Raw genomic sequence first — 22,780 nt, 5'->3', positions numbered from 1 at the left:
AGGAGGTGAGGCAGGGGTGGTGTTGGACAGCTGCAACCCCAGCAACCATCTGGCCACCCTCTGCACCTAAGAGGCTAGGTAGTAATGGTCATAATCAGGGCCTCCCAGTCTGCCACTTTTAGTTGGTAATTAGAGTTAGCCTAGAGCCAGCCTACACTGTGTATTTGCCATATTAGGTTGTGTGTTAGGCTACTCAACATGTGAAAAAAAGATTGAGGGAGGTGTAGGGGAAGTTAGCAAAATGATATAACAGGCAGGGGAGTACAACCATTTTGACCAGCGCCACCCTGGCCACCATGAAGAACGTTCTCCAACACAGTGATTGGAGGCGTATCAAGGATACCGTAAACGTTTAATGCCATTAAATATGTTAGCAATGTTGCTTTAGACTCGAATGCCAAAATGTTTAAAGGTAGTGGGCTGCCATATGAGACGGGTACCCGCAAGACCGAGAGCTGGGTCTGGGACCATGCCGCAGAAGGATTGAAGACAGGATTTCTCTCAATTAAGTCTGAGGCCAGAAAAGTCTGCCAGTGTCTGAAATACATGCATCAAATCTGATGGGATCTTGTGGACTTCTCCGAGGTAGAGCAGTAAATCATCCGCGTATAGGGACAATGAATGAACACCATCACATAGTGGGATGCCCCAGCTGTGTCTGTGTATACAGAGAGCCACTGCAGATGGTTCATTTGCCAAGGAGAAAAGTAGAGGGGAAAGAGGGTAGCCCTGACGGGTGCCTTTCTGTATCAAGATGAGGGTCGTATACCAGTGAACCTGTTTTTACACGCACTGACGGATGGGTGTAGAGTAGCCTCACCAGCCTAAGAAATCTGAGGTCAATTTCATAAGGAAGAAAAACTGCAAAGGAAATCCCATAACAGGGAATCTCAACTTTCCCCAAACCAAGGACCAAACAGTGAGATGTTGGCCAGAATTCAGGAGCGTTTTCCATAACCCTGAACAGCCTATGCATATTTAAGGACGTGCTGCGAGCGGGTACAACCCTGTTTTGATCTGGCTGTATGAGAAGAGGGACCAAAGGAGCCGAGCGATCAGCCAGTATCTTGGCAAGTATTTTGTTATCTGTGTTAAGAAGCACAAGCGGATGATATTATCCAAGTAGCGCAGGGTCTCGGTCTCGGTCAGGTTTGGTTAAAGAAATAAGCAGGGCATTGAGAAGGGAAAGTGGTAAGCAGGCCGTTTGCAGGGCCTCCTTGTATAATAGCAGGAGGTTTGCAGCTAGATGTCTGGCATAGGCTTTGTAAAATTCCGATGGTAGCCCATTGGATCCTGGGGACTTTCCTGCAGCCAGAGCATGTGTGGCTTCCTCTGCTTTTTACAAGGAGATGGCTGCATCTAATTCCTGTCTCTGATCGGGAGCAATGGTTGGTAACAATATACGAGAAAGAAAAGAGCCCATGCCATGGAGGTCCTAGCCAGGGGTGTGTCTATACATTGTTGTAATTTCAGCGGGGATTGACAATTGAGTATATAAGAGGGTGTCTTCAGACGAGTGTAGTGTCTTCATGGAATTCCTGGAGTATTCCTGTCTAATGAGCTAGGCTAATAGGGTGCCTGCCTTGTTTGCAGAAGCATGGGATCCAGCCGTGTGCGCAGAAAAATGAGTGCATCAAAGGTGCTACATAGGTGTGGTGTGTTTGCGTTGTGCCTTATATAAGGTATTGCGACTCTCGGGGTCTGTTATCACACACATTTCAAGATCAAGAAGATCTCATTAAATGCAAGAGATGTCTCTGTCCAGGGTCTGCCTCATGTTTCATGTGGAATACAAACAATAAACCCTTATCACTGCTTTGAAGGCATCCCATTCAATTAAGTGAGAGGACCCTGTAATCAGCATTAAATGCTCACATATAGCAGAATCAAGAGTAGACCGAAAGGGGAGGGGGGATACTCCTGGGTAGATAGTTTCAGTCGCCATGCAGGTATCTGAGGAGGGGCAGTGTCCCAGTCGATACGGAAACACTGGGGATTATGATCCAAATAGGTGCAACCTAGATAATCCTTGTGTGCTATTAGGGGAAGAATAGTCTGGGAGCCCGCAAATCAATCTATAATGGCATGAAGCTTATGCGGGCTACAGTAGATGGAATAGACTGTAGTTTGTGGGTTGAGGGTTCTCCAGATATCAGGCAGACACCAGTGAGTAAGCCAAGCAGTCAACACTTGGGCATTAGTGGTGGCAGTCGTATGAGGGAGGGGGAGCAGTCTAGATATGTGTCAATCAGTGAAACAATGACAAAATTATGTATGCTTTATAAATGGCGATCAGTGATGTCAAGAAAGTGTAAACTAGGCTTGTTCATTGCAAATGTACTTCTCAAAAGCAGCTAACCAGAGTACTGGAAAATTTCCAAGAAGTATATTCTGTCACAGAAAATGGTCCATACTACAAATTGGCTTGCGTCTTGTATCATGATATTATACTAGTTCATGTTACTTTTTCTTCTTGTCTCTTATGCTAAATTATTTACGTGTCTTAAAGGCCTTATAGGCCAGCTTAAAAGTGCCAGGCCTTCAAGCAATAAAACTGTTCCTCACACTATTAAAATTTCCTCCAAGAAGCCATGAAATCCCAGTCCATTTTGATAACACCCTTGTGAGATGATTAAGGAATCCCTGCTGATCAGAGTTTGGTGCATAAGTGTAGTCCAGGAGTATATCATGGCATTGAGATAGCCCTCAACAAGCGTATATCAGCCGTCCATGTTTGCTACAGATGTTATTGGGGCAAAGGTGGTGCCTGCCCTTAGCCATATCTGGGTACCTCTGGCATAGGTGGAAAAGTTGGCAGAGAATATTTGATCTCTCCAGCGCTGCTGCAACTGCACAGCCTCTGTGAGTGTAATATGTGATTCTTGTAATAAAGCTGTAGGGGCGGGGTGATGGCACAGGTAAAATAGATAATATAGCGCAGACACGGGGTGTGGATATCGTGGACATGGTATTATGTTGGTTTTAGCCATGTATACTGCAGTTGTGTGGGGAGGGAAGGGAAGGTAAAAGTAGTTGAGAGGTAAATGGCTGGCATTCCAATAGTGAAAGGTCATGAGTGCTGATTAAAAAGAATGGCATACTTGAAACAAAGCAAACAAAATAACTGCCATAATTGAACAATACTATATGAGGAGAAAAGTAACATCTGACCACCCAAACACTTTAGAAACATGCTAAAGATCCACAGCCAACCAGCAGGGAGTGTGTGCTACAGGTCAAAACATATGTTCCTTAGTGCCCTTATGCCTCAAAGTGAGAACATCTTCCAAACTCCCATGTAGCTTTGCTAGCGAGAGGGAGGTAATAGATGACAAATTAATCACTCTGTCATGCCTGCATTGTCTAATAAGCCAGATGTCTGAAATAACAGAAAGAACTATTATGTATAACAAAAGAGTTAACCAAGGTCATCACCTGCCTGCGGTGTCACTTGTAAAAGTGTTGATGAATTCGACTGTGAGCGCCGAGTGGATGTGGGACTCGTCACATGAGGACTTTAATGGTACTTCATCTAAAAGGGGCGACAATTCATGGAATGTGGCAGCAGTTTGTAGCTCCTTTCTGCGCTCAACAATCAATCAATTGTTCTAGATTTGGGGGTCCATAATCCACTGGAAGTGTGAGTCGGAGAGGAGGGTGCAGCTGGATTAGTGCGTCCTCAGATACTCGTACCGGTTAGGTGTAGATAAATACTAGATGGAGATGTGCGTGAAGGGATAACTATGGTTGTGTCTCAGAAGAGGGAGTTCCCTTTACGGACTAGGTGGTCTCACACACATTATAGTGTCATGCTTCATCATTTGACCACCTAGCCCCACCCAGGTAAGATAGTACTACCTGGGTGGACTTAACCTCATTGTTAAAGGAACAGTCGAGGGAGTGCTGAAATAAATCTTACTGGATAAATACCAGGGATCCAGATGAGGTTAGGAATAAAAATACTGTACGTATCACCAGTCCTGATTGGGTATTTTTAATACAGGTGTGCGCAGGTAGGGTTAAAATGGAATGGGGACTCAGTTTAGTATCAATGTCTCGTAGAGTCTAAAAAACAAGGACCAACATGTTTCTGCCCTCTCTAAGTGCTGGAAGGTCAGGGGCATTCGTCAGGGTCGAAGATCCCCTAGATAGGGCAGCTAATAGGCATGCTCGCTAGGTGTAAGGAGAAGGGAAAGAGGCCTACCTGAACAGGTGGTTCATATTATGGTAGATCTAAAGGATAAATGAATAAACTACAATCAGAAAACGAAAGGTGATACGGCCGGGGCGCGAATAGGTGACGCGTCGCGTACCCCACGGCGCGCCACCCCGCTCCCTGAGGGTAGTACCTCAAGTGTTCCCGGTACCACGCCCCTCGTGCGAGGTGACGCGGCCGGGCACGCTGGCAGGACGTGCCGCGGCGCCCACGGTGCGTCAGAAAGCACCCGGGGAAGCTGGGAACTGTAGTTTCCCCGAGGGGGCACGGCTCCAGGCCGTCCAGAGTGTAAGAACTCTGGGCGGTTGCAAAAAATATATGTATATATAAACGAAAAAAGGAAGAAGGTGGGGAGGAAGGGGGCAAGGGGGGAAGGGAAAAGGGGGGAGAGGGAGGGGATAGAGCAAATGCAAAAAAGGTAGGGGAGAAAAGAGTAGACAGGCAAGGGGGGGGAGAAAAAGGAGGGGAGGGGGGTCAGAGGGAAGACGGGAAAAACAAGGGGGAAAACAGGGAAGAGGAGGGGTGGAAAAGGGGGGTTTTAAACTGAAAGAAAAAAAGAAAGAGAGAAAGAGAATTGGGGCCAGTGTGAGAGACAGGGGGGACAGACTGGGTTTGAAGAACTCCTACACAAAAAGGGCTCAAGTGGGTTAAGGTGAATGGAAGGAACCAGGGGTACTGGATGGGAGTGTATGCTGTGTACTCAGGCTGATATAGAGTCGGGAAGTTAACCCAGGGTGGACCATTGGGTAATATTGTTAAGTCCCTTTGCGTCAGTACATAGCCTCCATATCCATCTTTGTTCATAAAGTAGCAACTTTTGTTTTAGATTTGTTGCTGTGAGTTTAAGTTGGTCGATAACCACCCATTCCATATCGTTGGGATGGTGGTTCCTGGTGACATAGTGTTCTGTCAGTTTTGTGGCATCTCTTTTGCAGCGAATGCTGCTCCTGTGTTCGCAAATGCTTGTGCCTACTCTACGGATTGTCATCCTGATGTACCTTAGGCCGCAAGGGCAGGTTATCATATAGATAACATTCTTGCTTTTGCAGTTGGTCATCTGCCTCAGTTCCCATGGTGTTTGTAGGCCCAATTCCACCGTAAGAGTCTTTTTGGTAAAGGTGCAGACACTGCAGTTGCCGCAGGGGAAATGTCCTCTTGGGGATGGCAGGTCTCAAAGGGTTCCTTGTCTGTTTCTTGCGGGATTCTCCCGTGGGCGAGTGTGGACAATCATGTCCCGGATACTTTTTGCCTTTTTAAAGGCGTTCAAAGGAGATTGAAAGGGTAGTCCTCCTGAGGTGAGAATATTCCAGTCCTCATTTATTATCTTCTTGATGGTGTTGGACGCAGGGTTAAAGGTGGTGACGCATATCATGGTGTCTCCCATGTCGGTTCTGGCGGCGGGTGGTAGTAGTGCCTCTCTGTTACTGAAGCGAGCACGTTTCTCGGCTCCTCAGGAGGTGTGCAGGGTATCCTCTTGCTTGCAGTTTATCTGTGAGCTTCTTTGCATGATTCTTAAAGTCTGTCAGCTCAGTATAATTACGGCGAAGACGTAGGAACTGTCCCACAGGTAGGTTCTCTCTAAGTGAACGGGGGTGGAAACTGCGGAATTGGAGTAGATTATTCCTGTCAGTTGGTTTATAGTATACCTCGGTTTTGAGGAGTCCGTTTTTTTCAGTTACGAGAAGATCAAGAAATGAGATGGCTGGATCTCCCATGGTGGATGGGAATCTGAGAAAGGGATTGAGCGCATTTAGCCAGGAGACAAAGATCGTGGCTTCCTCCTTCGAGCCTTTCCAGATGAGGAAGATATCATCAATATATCTTTTCCATATCTTGATTTTATCAAAGAAAGGATTGTCCTCTGTGAGCACCATTTCTTTTTCGAAATGGTCCATATAGAGGCAGGCCAGGCTGGGTGCAAAAGTGCTTCCCATTGACGTGCCCTGTATCTGGAGATAAAAGTTTTTGTCAAATTCAAAGAAATTTCTGGTCAATGATAGATGTGCGAGGTCTAGAACGAATTCCTGGGGAGTAATAAAATCTCAGGTGCTGTTATTCAACAAATTGCCAATCACTTCTAGAGTTGCTTCCTGTGGGATGTTGGTGTAAAGCGACTCAACATCCAAGGTCATCAGTTGCTCTCGGTCTCTGTCAAACTCTAGGTTGCTTAGTAGTATCAGGACATCTTTGGTATCTTTAAGGTAGGTCGGAATTCTTCTCACATATGTTTGGAGGAACCAATCACAGAATTGTGACAGGGGTTCCAGGACGGAACCAATCCCTGAGACTATTGGTCTCCCCGGGGGTGGATGCTTATTCTTGTGAATCTTTGGCAGTATGTAGAAGTATGGAGTCTTGGGGTTGGTTTGGTTCAAGAAAGCTGCCTCATGTTTGGTTATCCAGCCATTATCTAGGCCCTTCTTTGTCAAAAAGGTTATTTCTTCCTTTATATCTATTGTGGGGTCCTTTGATAATTTCTTGTAATGGAGACTGTTGCCTAGTAAGCGTAAGCATTCTTCTTTATACATCACCATAGGCATTATTACTATAGCGCCCCCCTTGTCGGCTGGTTTTACAATAATTGAGGGATCATTGCTCAGATTTTTTAGGGCTACTATTTCCTGCTTGCTGATGTTATGAAAGACCTCGCTCTGACTTGTTTGTAAGCTATCTACTTTCCTGCTTACCGATTTCTCAAAGGCCAGTACTTCGGGTGGCATTTGTTGGCATGAGGGTGTGAATTTTGATTTAGGACGTAGGCCTGTGTGCCTCTCTAGCCTGGTATCTGGTTCGGGATGATGGAGGAAGAAGGTTTTTAGTCTAATTTTGCGGAAGAACTCGGCCAACTCGATTCTTAACTTGAACACATCCAGCTTGGGTGTCAGGACGAAACCCAAGCCCTTCTCCAGTGCTTGGAGTTCATTGTTTGTTAGTGTCTTATTACTCAAATTGATGACAGTGGTCGATGTATTAGCTACATCTTGCTTGTGCTGGGAGTCTCGTTGTCTGGTTGTGCCTCTCTTAGGTTCCAGCTCACTCCCTTTTTCCTTCCTCCTCCTCGTCTCGGGCCTCTCCCCAAAAAAGGAACATTACGGTAAGCCCAGGTGGCCGATGGTAGAGGATACATTGGGGGATGGAATTGACTTGGTGGCCCATAGGGGGATGGCCAGGACCAAGGTGGTATATTGTTAGGGGGGACTGACGGGGGACCCGCATAGGCGGGAGGCCAATTATTCCTCGGGTTCCCTCTCCGGGCCCGTCTTGGGCGTGAGGGCTGCATGCGATCATTCTCAGAGTCAGAGCTCGAGTACCCCCCTGAGGATGTGTCAGAGGGTAGAAGGGACTTGGCCATGTAGTCCTCCTTTGAGTATGGGTGCACCTTCTCCAGTGAGAACCTCTCTAGGTCTTTCTGGAATTTCATGATTTTGCGTTGGGTAAGATAATCTTTGAATTCATTAATTGTTTTGTTTGTCTCATCTAGTTTCTTTTTTAATGCGGCGATTGTAAAGCCGGTTTTCAAATTGCTTTCAGCTGTCTTAATTTGTATCATCAAGGTCTCAGATAGCCTGGAGGTTGTTTTAATGATCAATATCAGCCAATCACGTGTGCACTTCCAGGCTATCAGTGACCAATCTTTCCTGAATTCCCTGTCTTCGAGGAAGATGCATGGTTCAGTGGTTACTAGTAACCCGTTAGGGGCTGCATTATTGCGTAGATATTTCGTCAAGACGGCCCTGTGTAGTATAGTCTTAATTTGTGTTCTTTTGAGTTCAATTAGTGTGTCCCAGTCGCAATTGCGGGAGTCAAGGGGATCACAAGGTTTCGCCCACCAGGGCAACCTCCTACTGTCATGCTGGAAGCAGGTGGATCACCACGATTAACTGGGCCTGAAGTGCATAGGCCCGAAGACTCACTCCAGTCCCAAACATCCATAGTATCTGTGAAGAATCTCGACTTGCTGTGGCGTACTACTAGGTGTTTAGCAGGGAAAAGGAGCCAGTACTTGAGTCCCAGCTCACACAGGCGAGGTTTAGCTGCAAGAAAGGTGTTTCATCAGCAAGGTACAGGTGGTCATTATGCTTTTGGAGGCCACCTGACCCCCATGGTGGCTGTCGGTTCGCTGCCAGGCTGGCGGTGATGAGCACCATGTTACGACTGCAGCTTTGAACCGAACCAAACACAACCGCATCACCACCAGTACCGCTAGTGCGGTCAGACCGCCAGGCCAGAGGTGAGCAGCTCTGGCCCGGCATTAGCCACGAGACCGCCAGTGGTATAATGACCCGGCAGACCGCCAGGTTTTCCGCCGTGGTCGCACTGCCATGAAAACTCTGACGGTAACGTACCCGGTGACAGGAATCTCCATTCCTGTTGCCGGCACCCTCTCCCCCCCCCCATTTCAATGCACATGCACGGACCCTCCCCCCACTTCCACGCACATGCACGTACCCTCCCCCTCACTTCCACGCACATGCAGGCAAACTTCCACGCATATGCACACACCATCCGGGCACATGCATGCAGCCTCCTCCCACTTCCACACACACAGCTTCCCCCACTTCCACGCACCCACCCCACCCAACCACACACAACCATACACACCCTTCCACTTGCACCCACACGTATGCACCCCCTCTCTGCAATCATGGACACACCCAGACACTGCACCCTTTCACGCACTCCCCCCTCTCCATTCATTCACACATCCCCATTCGTACCCCACCATGCACACAACAAGCCCCCGCCCCCCTTCGGACGATCAAGTTACCTTTCCTGGGAAGGTGGTCGTCCGGCAGAGAATGGGTCCTGGTGTTTTCCACTGCACTGCCCAAAGGACTCCACCACGCTCTATTGCGTATCATAATATGGCAGACATAGCCTTGTTGGCATGGCGGTGCTGGTGATGAACCACCTCTCTTCCTCTGTTGGCCAGGCCGACGGGGTCAGATTCCCACCCATAAATGGGCAGAAATCCTTCCCAAGTCAAAATATGACGATCTTCGGACCGCCATCACTTGTGGTCTGCTGGCAGCGGCAGCTTCTTCGGTCTTGGAAAAAGACCACTGAAGTCGTAATGACCACCATAGTCTGGAAACATCAGGTTACGTGCATTGTCCACTGTCAGATCTGTAGTCTACGGGTCTCACACAATATGGCATTTTGATAATATAGTAGTTGAACCACCATGGGCTTAGGGTTCGATCCGGGGGGAGGACAGCAGGAAGGCACTCAGTGGGCCCTCTCGACAGCAAACATGGAAGACAGCGTGGACTCGGGCAATATTGACTGCAGCCAGGTTATACATAGGAAACCGGATCTGAACCCTCTGTATTTTCAGGGAGGCCCACAATGCAAATGTTGTATCAGCAGGAGCGCCCCTCTCCTCCTGTAAGCAAATCTGTTTCTTCATAGATTGCAGGCATTTATCTGTGTCTCGCTCCTGAGATTGTAACGTAAGGATGCTTTGTTCAGTGGCCTGGACCTTGTCAGCAAATTGCGATGGGCTGCACGCAGCAGCATAAGGTCTGCAACTATATAGTGTCTATATGTTGTTCCAAAGAAGTCTGAGAACTTTTGATAGCTGTCAAAACAACATCTAGTTTGCTGTTGATGGATGTATTGGTTGTATTCTGCATGGACTGGGGAGGGCTGGGACAGGCAAAGAAGCCGAGTCCCTGGGTGGTGCAGGTGGTTTGTGGGTTCACAGACCGGAGGCATCCCATGATCAAAGGCTCAGGTAGTTGAATCCAATTGAGAAAGTTCACAACAGTAGGGACCCACCTGCGAGCGCCCAGGGGGGACGAGGGCACTGCGCAGCACAAGCAGTCCAAACCACAGAATAATAGTGGTGGGCCCGATTCCACTGATGGGATCCAGCAGGTGTGCAGAAAGAGCTGCGACAGCAGGCCCGGGCCAGGCACCCAGAGCAAGTGAACAATTCAGGTATGTTAACCAGAGGCAGATGTATAGATCACAGTAGAAATACCTGATGTGGAAAAACAGTAATTGGCCTCTTATTTGTACAGGAGAGGTCCATAGCAGCCTGCAATTAGGGTCACAGCATGGTATGTTGACAGTAAAGGTAGCAGGTAAATGGTGATAGCTTTGGAAAGACTGTCTAGTAGGTTCAATCACGGGCATAAGCAGTACAATATACAGTTCCTCATTGCCAGTAGTACATGTAAGACCTCCTCCTGTGTTATGGTAGCTCCAGCTAAGGCAACAATTGGACAAATTTCGTGTATACTGCAGTAGCAACGGTTCAAGGGCCTATTCGCTGGCAAGATGCAAGCCCCGCAAGTACATCCCCAAAAAAATAAAGCAAGCTTCAGAGGCAACTATGAGTCCAAACGATTGTGCCAGAATTAGTACGGGAGCCCATCCCACGGTAATGAGAGGGAGGAAGAGACTAAACAAAGTTTATTTCTTACTGCAGCATGCACTGTAGTGTAAGTTCTTGAAGGCTTCTTGGGCCTGGGGGTAGGTCACATATTGAGCACATCATCCTGTGTAGCTGAGGGGCAGATTATGAGGGGGTCCTCTGTGGGCGTCTATCAGTGAAGGCACAAGCCGTCTGCAATCCAGCTGCCACCGCATGGGGCGTCAGCCGGGTTCGCACAGGTTTCAGGCCTAAGCCCTAGGCATGCTGAGTGGTTTTCATGGTGTGCGGCGCGCCTCAGAAAGGTGGTATGCATCTCAGCACTAAGGGATCCTTCAGTGCAGACATCAGGGAGGTTCCAGGTATCAATGCGTGGAGAGGCACTGCCTCCGACGATCAGGGACCCATTGCAGTCAGTCACTGCAAGTCATCACTGATTAAATTCCAGTCTGAGAGTATATTTGATGGGGGAGTTCTTCTTTCCCCTGCCAGCATCCTTCTACGATCCTAAAGGGGTGTGAGTTGCCTTCAAGAGGAAGCCAAGCAATCGATTACCGCCTTAGCTTCCAGCGGTGTGCAGGCAACTGCGACACCCGCAGGGAGAGGCCTTCTAGAAAAGGTGAGAGGCGACGCTGCCCCAGAGGACCCTTCTCCGTTGTCTCAACAGTTCCTCGGCGTCCGTGCGCTCCTGCTCACCAATGAGTGGCTGATGAAGTCTGGATGGCACGCGGGAGAGCAGGATTAGCGAGAGGATGTGGGAGTCTGGCTCAGAGCTAGGCTAGATTGCAGCCATCATCCTCGCCACGCAGACACCACCCCCATCATAAAATAATCTCTGATAGAAACACCAACATTTTTGGACTGAAGAGGAGGGCTGGCAGTATTCCAAGAATAACCACCTCTGTTTTATCAGCATTCAGATTTAAAAGGTTGTTGGTGTTATACATGGGATTGAAGCAAGGCATTGCAGGATTTTAAAGGTAATGTCAGAGTTACTATCACTTTATTGTATCAGGAATTGAGTATCAATTGGGTAGTTAGAAAAGTAGATCCAACACCGTGAATTAAAGGGGTTAGATACAAGTTAGAAACTTCCAAAATGGGCACAACAATTCTTAATTAGTCAATGTTCACTGTTTTTAATTTTGTAAAGAAAAAATATGTCAATTCACACACCATTATATGCTAAAGATAAACATATTAATGTACACAATAGAATCAAGACTCCTCTAGTACCACCTTAAGTATAGATCGGTCAGATGATCTCTTAGTGTTAAACAATGCAAAGCCTCTCCTTATTGTGTTTCTGTTCTAGGTATTACAAAGTTATCAAATCTAAAATCATTTCCTCTTGCATTTCTCAGAGTTCACTCTTTCATAGTGCATTTCTCAAAGAGTTTATAATGTAACATGTGCTCAAGGTATTGTGGCATATCAATAAAAATCTGATGCAGAGTGGGGATGTTGGATAGATACTCAGAACTGAGCAATACACACAAACACACACAGTGCCCAACCATTGCTGTTTCTTTGAAAAGGAAAAGTATTGTAATTCACACACAGGTAACTACTATGCTCAAAAGGACAAGGATGTTCAAGATTTCAGGTCAAATTAATTATTGGAACCCCTTCTTTAGGAGCCCTGCAGATTAAACCGGGTGCAAAATTTGTAACCTAAAGAAATATCACATGGGGCAACTAACCATGATAACGTAGTCTTCTCTTGTTATTTGTGAGATAACATTTCAGTTTGCGCACCAGCAGACTTTAGACATAAAAACTAGCAATCCTCCTATATGAGCCTAATGGAAAACATTATATTTTTCACAATCAAAAAGCTTAAGCCTACAGTCTTTCTCAAGTCTCTCAAATTGTAAAACAAAAGGGCTACTTCCCTTGCCACTATATTTGAAGAACAATAAATCAAGCCTGTTGACTTTAACATGAAAATAAATAAACATGATCATGTGGTTTCTGCCAACTCCACGAATATCTTTTTCATGTGAGCAGCAAAAAGATCTTTTTACTTTAACAAAATGTTGACTGCTTAAAACTCCACTAAGTAACCTTTACAGACTACCTCTCATTATGCCCACTTGCCCGCTCTTTGGAACGTCATCTCTGATTTCTTCTTAGAGAAGGTTTTACAGGTCACAAAAGAATGCAACCGTTCCAGTGGGTCACAGGATGTTTCATCAGTAACAGATTCATTCATTTTACCTCTGCAGCCCACTCAAATGACATGTTGAATTATTCTAGTGTTAAAAGCTCTCATCCCGTAGGCAGTTCCTCTAATGCTTTCAGGCCTATTGAGACAGGAGGTTGTATAAAATTGATTACAGATAGCATAGCTTCTGGCTTCCCAGATTATCCTGTCCCAGTCTCAAACAGATAGCACTATACCTAAGAGATGTCAAAAATTCATCTATATTACCCGGTAACCTGAGATTTTTCTTAACATGCCATGGCATGTCCCCTGTTACAACAAAAGAAAAAAAACAATCATTGGATCTGACAGACTCTAAAAATGTTAGGTATTTCTCCCAGTCACTCTACATCTCCAAGGTCATTGAGAAAACTGTTATTCTCAACTTCATGTTTTTATTCAGGGTTCCCATTGCTTACAAGACAGGCAATCAGGTTTCAGACCAGGACACAGCACAGAGATGAGGGTAACAATAGTTGATGATCTTCGAATGATGATGTATGGAGGCAACGGAGGAGTTCTTATTTTATTGGACTGCTTTGACACTATAGACCTATTCCAGTTGCAGTGGCTTCTCTGTCTTGGTATTATGAAGACTGCCATAACCGGGTTATCATCCTTCCTGTTAAACAGATCACAGACTATTCAGTTGGGACAATAATGCTCTTTATTGAATCCCATAACATGAGGAGTCCTGCACGGAGCCATAATTTACCCATAGCTGCTTATTTATTTGTTCTTTGTCCTACCTGTTGCAGACATTTCAAGTAAAATCATACTTTTCTGCTGATGACACACTTGTTTGCCAGCTTCCTTAAAAATTCTGCTGACCCTCCCTTCTGTGTTGGAAACTACTTGATCATGGATGAAAGCTAATTTCTTTAAACGTAATCCTAGTAAGACGGAAATCCTTCCAATCTTTAACAAAGTGAATAGACGAGTTTCTTCTTTATAGTCACTCAGCCTAGGTCTCTTTCCTGAGCAGTACCCCCTACGCGTAACCTTGGAGTCCTACTTGTTTTCAAGCTTTTACTAGAACCTCAGATCACAGCCATAAGTAGATCCTGTCTCTTCGCTCTCAAACAACAATGACTAGTCTTTCCTCGCTTGCAGTTCTCACATAATGGTATTTTTGCCAGTGATTTAATCTATTATCAATTAGATTATGGGCACTCGCTCTCTCTAGGCTTGCATCGCATTTACAAAAGATACGAAATGCATCAGTTAGGCTTATCTTTAAATTAAAAAATAAGCGTGTAATTATTTTTTACAAATCAACTTCACTGGCTGCCCATTAATAAGCACATCATTTTAAAACTACCTGCCTTGTGCATTTAACCTTTTATTACTCAGTTCTATCACTGCCAAAAAGGTCCAAAGCTAACCATAGTCCCACATTGCAGGCTAAATAACTGGTGAGTAAAATCTATTCAGGTATTAGGCCCGACAATATAGGAACTCTCTAACCCTGTCTATTCGGTTGGATTCAGATCTTTCAAAATTTCACAGACGCCTTTCTGACACTGTATCCCATTTTAATGCAGCAGTATGAGTGCCAGGAGACAATGTAGGTGAGTGACAGCATGCTTTACAAAAACTGCATGAGTAAATAAAATAGTGAGACCCATCTAACATTTTTAGAAAACCCAAAGTACACAATGACATGACCTTTACACCTCCCTCTAATAATTTCAAGCATTTTTTGGGGTGCCAGAGCAAGTAAAGGGGGGCATAATAATTAAACATCTTCTTATTTCATTTGTCAGAGAGTTCCCAATTTAAACCTGCTTCCTATAGTGTTGGTCAGTTTGTAAAATATTTTAAAATGTAAAGCCCCTGTACTGCAGTTCAAAATGTAAAACTGCTTCCCATTGCGTTTGCCAAAGTTCGCATTGAAATACCAGTTCCAATACTATTTGTCAGAGTTCTCAATGTAAAGTTCCTTCCTGGGATGTTTGTCAGAGTCCAAAATGTAAATGTTGTTCCTGTTGAATTTATCAGAAAGTTGACATTGTAAAATTCCTTCTTATTGTATTTGTCACAGTTGACAACTCCCTTCTTATTGCATTTGTCAGAGTTTCCAGTGCAAAACCCATTGCTGTTGTATTTGGCACATAGTTCACAATAAAAATAACTAATTCCTATGGTGTTTTAGAAGTATATCACAATGTACAAGTACAGTCCTTTTGTATTTATCTTTGAGTTCACAATGCAAACCCCCTTTCTATTTTATTTGAGATTTGATATGTTCCCCGGGCATTCAGTAGTTACTGGGCTGCAGTTTTGCCAATGGGGGTCTATTTGTCTTGGTGTCCTGGAGCTTTTGTACCTTTGTCCCCCCAACTGGGGGTCAAGTACCCCTTTTATCCCTTTAATCTGAGGGTAAAGAGGTAGAACAGCACTAGGCTGACTCAGTGATGTGCTGAGGGCTAGAAAAACTAGAAATTCAGAAGACAGCACTGCATAATTATAAAATAATTTCCAATGCTTCTTTGAAAACAATATCTGTAGTGAACACACAACTAAACACTGTAGGAAGTTGGTTCTGTATATACTATCTCAAAGTGAGAGATAGTGTGCACAGAGTCCAAGGTTTCCCCTTCGAGGTTGATAGTGCCAAAATTAGATACTACTAATCCTCTATTTTGTGATAGTGTGGTCGAGCAGTAGGCTTATCAGAAGGTAGTGTTAAGCATTTGTTGTACACACACCGGCAATAAATGAGGAACACACACTCAAAGACAACTCCAGGCCAATAGTGTTTATATAGAAAAATATATTTTCTTAATTTATTTTAGAACCACAAGATTCAAGATTTGAGGTAAGTACATAAAATGCAAGGTACATCAAACAGGTAAGTATAGAACTTTGATTTAATACAGTAGTATACACAGTTTAGGATAAAATGGCAATAAGCTATTTTAAAAGTGGACACTGCAAAAATAAACAGTTCCTGGGGAAGGTAAGTTTGGTTAGGTTTTTCAGGTCAGTAAAGCACTTACACAGTCAGTCTCCTGGGCATAGGCAGCAGACCGTTGGGGGTTCACAGCAACTCCAAAGTCTCTGCACCAGCAACACAGGGCCGGTCAGGTGCAGAGGCCAAAGGAGGGCCCAAAACACATAGGTGCCTATGAAGAACAGGGGTGCTCTGGCACTAGTCTGCTTACAGGTAAGTACCTGCATCCTTGGTGAGCAGACCAGAGGGGTTTTGTAGAGCCCTGGGGGGAGACACACACAAACCCACACAACATACCCCCAGTGGCACAGAGGTGGTCTGGTGCAGTATGCTAAGTAGGCATCGAGTTTGCTATTGAAAGCAATGGAGGCGATGCAGGCAGGGCACAGGGTGGCTTCTCGGGCCAGCCACCAACTGGGCCAGGAAGAGGTCCGCCTGGTGGTCACTCCTGCACTGGAAGGTGGTTTCTCTCGGTCCTGTGGGCTGCAGGTGCAGTGCTTGGTCCAGGCATCGGGTTCCTTGTTACCAGGCAGTCGTGGTCAGGGGGAGCCTCTGGATCCTCTCTGCAGGCGTCACTGTGGAGGTGTAGGGGGGTCGATTCAGGGTACTCACGTCGTCGTAGTCGCCTGGGAGTCCTCTCTGCAGTGCTTGTTCTCTGGAGCTCGAGCCGGGGGCGTCGGGTGCAGAGTGAGATGTCTCACGCTTGTGTAGGGAACAGTGAGTTCTTTGGAAGTTGCTAATAAGTTGCAAAGTTGTTGCTGTTTTTGAACAGTGCCGCCGTTCTCAGGAGTTTCTTGGTCCTTTGGGTTCAGGGCAGTCCCCTGAGTCCTCAGAGGTCGCTGGTCCCTGTTGGATGCTTCGCTGTGCAGGTTCTTTGAGTCTGGAGACAGGCCGGTAGGGCTGGGGCCAAGTCAGTTGGTGTCTCCGTCGTCTCTGCGGGGCTTTCAGGTCAGCAGTCCTTCTTTCTTCAGGTTACAGGAATCTGATTTCCTAGGTTCTGGGTCACCCCTAAATACTACATTTAGGGGTGTTTTTAGGTCTGGGGGGCAGTAGCCAGTGGCTACTGTCCTGGAGGATGACTACATCCTCTTTGTGCCTCCTCCCTGAGGGGAGGCGGGCATATCACTATTCCTAGTGGGGTCACCTCAGCTCAGGGCACCTTAGGGGCTGTCTTGACTGGTGGGTGGCTCCTCCTTGTTTTCCTCATTATCTCCTCCATCCTTGCTGTCAAAAGTGGGTGTAGTGGCCGGAGGGGCGGGCATCTCCACTAGCTGGGATGCGCTGGGGTGCTGTAACAAAAGGCATGAGCCTTTGAGGCTCACCCCCAGGTGTTACAGTTCCTGCAGGTGGAGGTGAGAAGCACCTCCACCCAGTACAGGCTTTGTTCCTAGCCACAAAGTGACAAAGGCACTCTCCCCATGTGGCCAGAAACTCGCCTGGTTGTGGCAGGCTGGCAGAAACTGGTCAGTCTAGCACTTGGAGTCGGACTGGTATTCAGAGGGAATCTCTAAGATCCCCTCTGGGCATATTTTACAATAAATCTCACACTGGCATCAGTGTGCATTTATTGTGCTGAGAAGTTTGATACCAAACTTCCCAGATTTCAGTGTAGCCGTTCTGGAACTGTGGAGTTCATGTTTGACAGACTCCCCGACCATATACTCTTTATGGCTACCCTGCACTTACAGTGTCTAAGGTTTTTCTTAGACACTGTAGGGGCATAGTGCTCATGCACTTATGCCCCCACCTGTGGTATATAGTGCACCCTGCCTTAGAGCTGTAAGGCCTGGTAGAGGGGTGACTTATCTATGCCAGAGGCAGTGAGAGGTGGGCATGGCACTCTGTGGGGCATGCCATGTTGACCTAGGTTTTTTCTCCCCACCAGCACACACAAGCTGTGAGGCAGTGTGCATGTGCTGAGTGAGGGGTCCCCAGGGTGGCATAAGACATTCTGCAGCCCTTAGAGACCTTCCCTGGCCACAGGGCCCTTGGTACCAGGAGTACCATTTACAAGGGTCTTAGCTGTGTGCCAGGGCTGTGCCAATTGTGGGAACAAAGGTACAGTTTAGGGAAAGAACACTTGTGCTGGGGCCTGGTTAGTAGGGTCCTAGCACACTGTCAATCATAACTGGCATCAACAAAAGGCAAAACGTCAGGGGGTAACCATGCCAAGGAAGGCATTTCCTTACAAACACAATGAACAATGTTCCAAATATGTACAATATTTCAAGTGGCATTATCTAGCAAACCCCTCTTAACAAGGCCTTGCAGAACCACTGGGTGAAAATCAAGTACCCTGAAAAATATCACCAGGCAGCGACACTATTTTCATTACCTACGTGGTTACACATGACAGTTTGGGCATCAACAGGCTTTAACCCTGAAAAACAGCAATATCTTTATTGGGGCCAGTGGTAACACAGAGCTTTTCACCAGCAGTAAGGTTAGGCCTACATGCTTTCTCAAGTCATTTACAGTGTAAAATGAGAAGCCTTACTTCAATTTTCACAACATTTAAAAATAAGTAAAGGTGGCATATTGGCTTAAGCATCAACTTACACGTGGCCATGACTATTGTCCCTGTGCAGAGAGACCATTCCATTCAAACATTCGAGGCAGACTCAAAATATACATTCTAATGAACATAAAATCATCTTGATAACCCAAGCATTTAATATGGCTAGACCAACAAAAAAAAAAAAAACGGACCAGTGTACTAAACCACTTCCTATTGCATTTCTCAAAATTCTCAATGGAGAAAAAAACCTTCATATTGTATCTATCACATATTTCAACTGAAAGTTCAAAATGTCAAGGGCCATTATATATAGTGGTTGTTATCATGTTCTTGATATTCACAATGTATGATCCCATTTTATTTGACAGGGTTCACAGTGTAAACCACTTGCTATAACTTTTATAATAGTTAACAATGTAAACCCCCTTCTTATTGCATTTGTCAGAGGGTCAGCAAACTCCTCCCTATTGCATTTGTCACATAGTTCAAAATGTTAAGCCTCTTTCTATGGTGTTTGTGTTTCCATTCAGATTGTAAAACCCCTTAATATTGTATTTTCAGAGGGTTTACAATGTAAGCCCATTGTTATGGTGCATGTCAAGGCGATCGTAATGTAAAACCCCTTACTATTGTACTTGGAAAATCCAGTTCAGGAGGTCTAATGCAAGTCAGAACTTACTTGCCACAACTGTGTCAATGTGGGTATTTTACTTCTTGGATTTGCAGGCCTCCATACCCAAGACCCTCAAACTGGTGATTAAGTACCCCGTTTAATACTTCTCCCTAAGGGTAAGGCTGATGCAGTAAGGTGCTGTGGGTTAAAGACTCAGAACACAGCAATGCATCACATTAATATTCAATAAACTAACGTTCAGCCAATACTTTTTCATTAAAGCAAAAAAGTTCTTTGAATCGTTCCCAACTAAATACTATAATCCAAACAACGTAGTTTGCAAGACTTGTGGTGAAATTAGAAATTGGAGACCATGCAAATGTACAAATAACATGCCTTAAAGGTAGATCACAAGGGATATTGAACCCTGAGGATCGGTGGTTTAACCTAACCTAAAGGTGCATGCGATCTGTGCAGGACTGGGTCAAAGTCCCTAATCTGTTCCTATAGTTGTTGAGTAATGTTGAACATGATAGGAGATAGAGCAGAACTTTCGGAGGACCCTGACACCACCTAGCCATTTCTCAATAGCAAAAAGGAGAGAGGGACACTGAGAAAAGACCTAAACCAATTGAAGGCATGATTTAACTACCCCAACTACTGTTATCTGGTCAATTTGATGCTGCTGAGATATCTAGCAACAGTAGGCCAGCAAGAACTTTGAGATCTCTGATGTTACGCTTTTCAAGGGAGGTGATAATCAGAACTTCTTCTACACTGTCTGCTTTGAGGAAGCCTGCCTACGTCCAGTACAGCTCCCCCAAGGTCTCAAGGGTGCTGGAGAGGCATGTGACCTCAGGCTGCTTCATAATTTTTAGCAAAAGTTTGGCAACTAGGTAATCTGTCTGTAGTTTCTGGTATCCTGGGTTATTGTCTGCTTTCTTCAGGATCGGAATGGTGACAAGTGTCTTGCAAAAAATTTACACTTGGCTTACCTCAAGGCAATCATAGAATTAGCAGTGGTGCAAGAACCCAACCCAAGGATTGCAGCTTTGCCATAGGACAGGGATCACTGGGGTAGCCCTACCTAAGCCTAGATGGCACACAACTAACTTTCAAGTAAGACGTTATAGGCAGTTGTATCTTTCTAATGGAAGAATCATACTAGGAGGAAGGGTTATCTTATTGGTGAGTTCTAGTATCCTAATTTCCTTGTAGCTTTCACTCATCTTATTGGATAAGAGGGAGGCTAACTTATTGCACAGCAATAGTGTCCATCTGAAGGCAGATGCACTGCAGGTGAGTGGAAATTATTGCCATTTTAGTAGCTTGTAGGCATGTCTTATTATTGGGTAGTTTCCAGGACATTGCCTTCATGGCCGGGCCAGTTCAAAAGCATAAGATCAGCCATGGCCAACGTCAAATGTTCTGCTTTGCTTTTTCTCTTTCATGTAGGGGATTGCTTTTGGGCTTTCTTTATTCTGCAGCTAAACCCATTGGATACACACAAAGTGGTAATCTGACCACTGTAAGGGAGAGAAATATGGTGGACAGTGGCTGTGGCCAGAGTAAATGCCAGATTAAGAACAGTGCTCACATTATGGGTGGGAGTGGAGAACCCCTTAATGAGACAATTGGATGGTAGGTTGAGCGTAACTATATGGTATTTAGTATTGGTCTTGTCACCTGCATGGAAATTGAGATTACCTAAGATCATAAAGGAGGATGATGATATGGCCAATTTCCCAGCCCAGTCCAGCACACAATGGCAATGATAGTCGGACTGTGCAAGCAGGACCTTAGAGATGATGATGTATCTTTGCTGGGGATTACTGTTTAGTCTTTGGTTCTAGAGCAGGCAAAGTATGTTCCTACTATGTCTATGAGTTAAAAAAAAAAATCTACTGTGTCATATGAAGGCAACCACACTCAGGCCTCTACTTTTTACCTTTGTATTCATTTTTTTCCATGCAGGTTGTACCGCTGGCTACTCTCATTGTGAAAGAAAATTTGACAGATGAGGAGGTGCTGAACTGCCAGAAAACAATATATAATCTTGTTGATATGGAGAGGAAAAATGATCCACTGCCTATTTCCACATTGGGTACTAGAGGAAAGGGTCCTAAAAGGTAAAACAATGACAAAATTATGTATGCTTTATAAATGGCGATCAGTGGTGTCAAGAAAGAAAGTGTAAACTAGGCTTGTTCATGGCAAGTGTACTTCTCAAAAAATGCCAACCAGAGTACTGGAACATTTACAAGATGTGTTTGCTGTCACGAAAAATGGTCCACCCTACAAATTGTCCTGCATTTTGTATTATGATATAATACTATTTCCAGGTATTATTTTCTTCTTGACTCCTATACTAAACAAATTATTTACCTGTTTTAAAGGCCTTGTATGTTAACCTAAAGTCCCAGATCTTGAAGCAATTACACTGTTTATCCTAAAATGCACCTTCCACTTTGAACTGCCTATAGTTTGGAGGTATGTGTTTTGGGAAAATATCAGAAATTGCTTAGGGGCACAGACAGATATTGTTGGGACTACTACAGTCGAGAATTTTAGTGTGAAAGCAGATGGGCTGCTTCTGTCTTACAAGTTACTACACTAATACATTGACTATTCTGTAAGAATTCACCAAAGCCTTTCATCTACCTTATCTAGAGGCATCAAAGTTGCAGTTCTCATCTATACAACCTCTTCTCTCCTCGAATTGAAGGGATTTAGGGCTCAGGCGTCTTTAATATGAAACACATAGGCCCTCATTACGACCCTGGCGGACGGCGGTATTTTTGAAAAGAGTACTGCCAACAGGCTGGTGGTACTCTTCCCCAAAATATTGAGCCAAACCGCCATTGTTCCACTCTGTCCGCCAGGGTGGTAACAGCCGCCCAGCTGGAGACATCAGTCTCCAGCCAGGCGTGCGTCACTATCCCACCCGTGGGATTATGACCCTGCCTACCACCATGGTTTTCGTGGCTGCCTTACCGCCACGAAAACCATGGCGGTAGGCACTATCAGTGACAGGGACCTGTCACTGATAGGGGTCTTCCCCGCCCCACCTCCCCTCTCCTGAGTCCCCACGACATACACGCATATTCACGCACCATCATACACGTGCATACACACACTCATAACCACATTCACCCACGCATGCATATATCCATTCACACACACATCCACACACTCTGACATACATACATGCACCCACATATTCACACAACATACATGCACATTCACAACCATGCATGCACACAAGCATTCCACACACCACACACCTGCATACATGCACATACAAACATACACATAAACCCCCCCACACACAACACACACCACCCCCTTCCCTGTCGGAGCACCCGACTTACCTGATTACAGGGGGTCCTCCGCCAGGAAACGCAACAGGGCGCTGCTGCCAGCAGAACACCACCAGGCCGTATCAGGTGTCATGAAAAAAACCCACCTTAAGCCACCTTACCACCGTCCGCCGCCATGGCTGCAGCCGGCATTCCACCACCCTTCTGGCGGAATTCCAGCTACGGTTATAATATGGCGGACAGTAGGTAGCTGCGGCGACAGTGTTTTGGCGGCCATCGCTGCGGCGGTCAATACTACCAATGTTCTATTGAGGCCCATAGCCTCTCATTTTTTAAACAAATGTTCTTTTCTTCAAGAAGAAGCTATAAGTGTATCTCTTAATAGGATGTACTATGTATTGTTTCACTGTTAAGTTCAAAGACTAAGAGCCCTATCCGGCGACTAATTACAATATGCACGGGATTTTCCTCTGTTTAGATGTTATTTTTCTTAATATCCACCAAACAATAATCTTGCTTGGGTGTTTCGGGTTGTATTTAAGCAGCCATAATGGCTTATGGCAAAATATAAA

General features: G+C 45.4%; 1 protein-coding gene across 3 annotated transcripts in view; it reads left to right on the top strand.

The window, feature by feature from the left end:
* Positions 1-22,780, top strand: part of INTS13 (integrator complex subunit 13) — a 196,837-nt gene that overhangs the window by 151,277 nt on the left and 22,780 nt on the right. For all 3 annotated transcript variants that reach the window (XM_069228607.1, XM_069228609.1, XM_069228608.1), the window contains one exon: positions 20,863-21,017. In XM_069228607.1, coding sequence (XP_069084708.1) covers positions 20,863-21,017 — 155 coding nt within the window. The remainder of the gene's footprint in view (positions 1-20,862; positions 21,018-22,780) is intronic.

Source organism: Pleurodeles waltl, chromosome 4_1, assembly GCF_031143425.1.
Source record: "Pleurodeles waltl isolate 20211129_DDA chromosome 4_1, aPleWal1.hap1.20221129, whole genome shotgun sequence".
Lineage (NCBI taxonomy): Eukaryota > Metazoa > Chordata > Amphibia > Caudata > Salamandridae > Pleurodeles > Pleurodeles waltl.
Note: the sequence above shows the minus strand (reverse complement) of the source record. Positions and strands in the feature narration are given on the sequence as shown.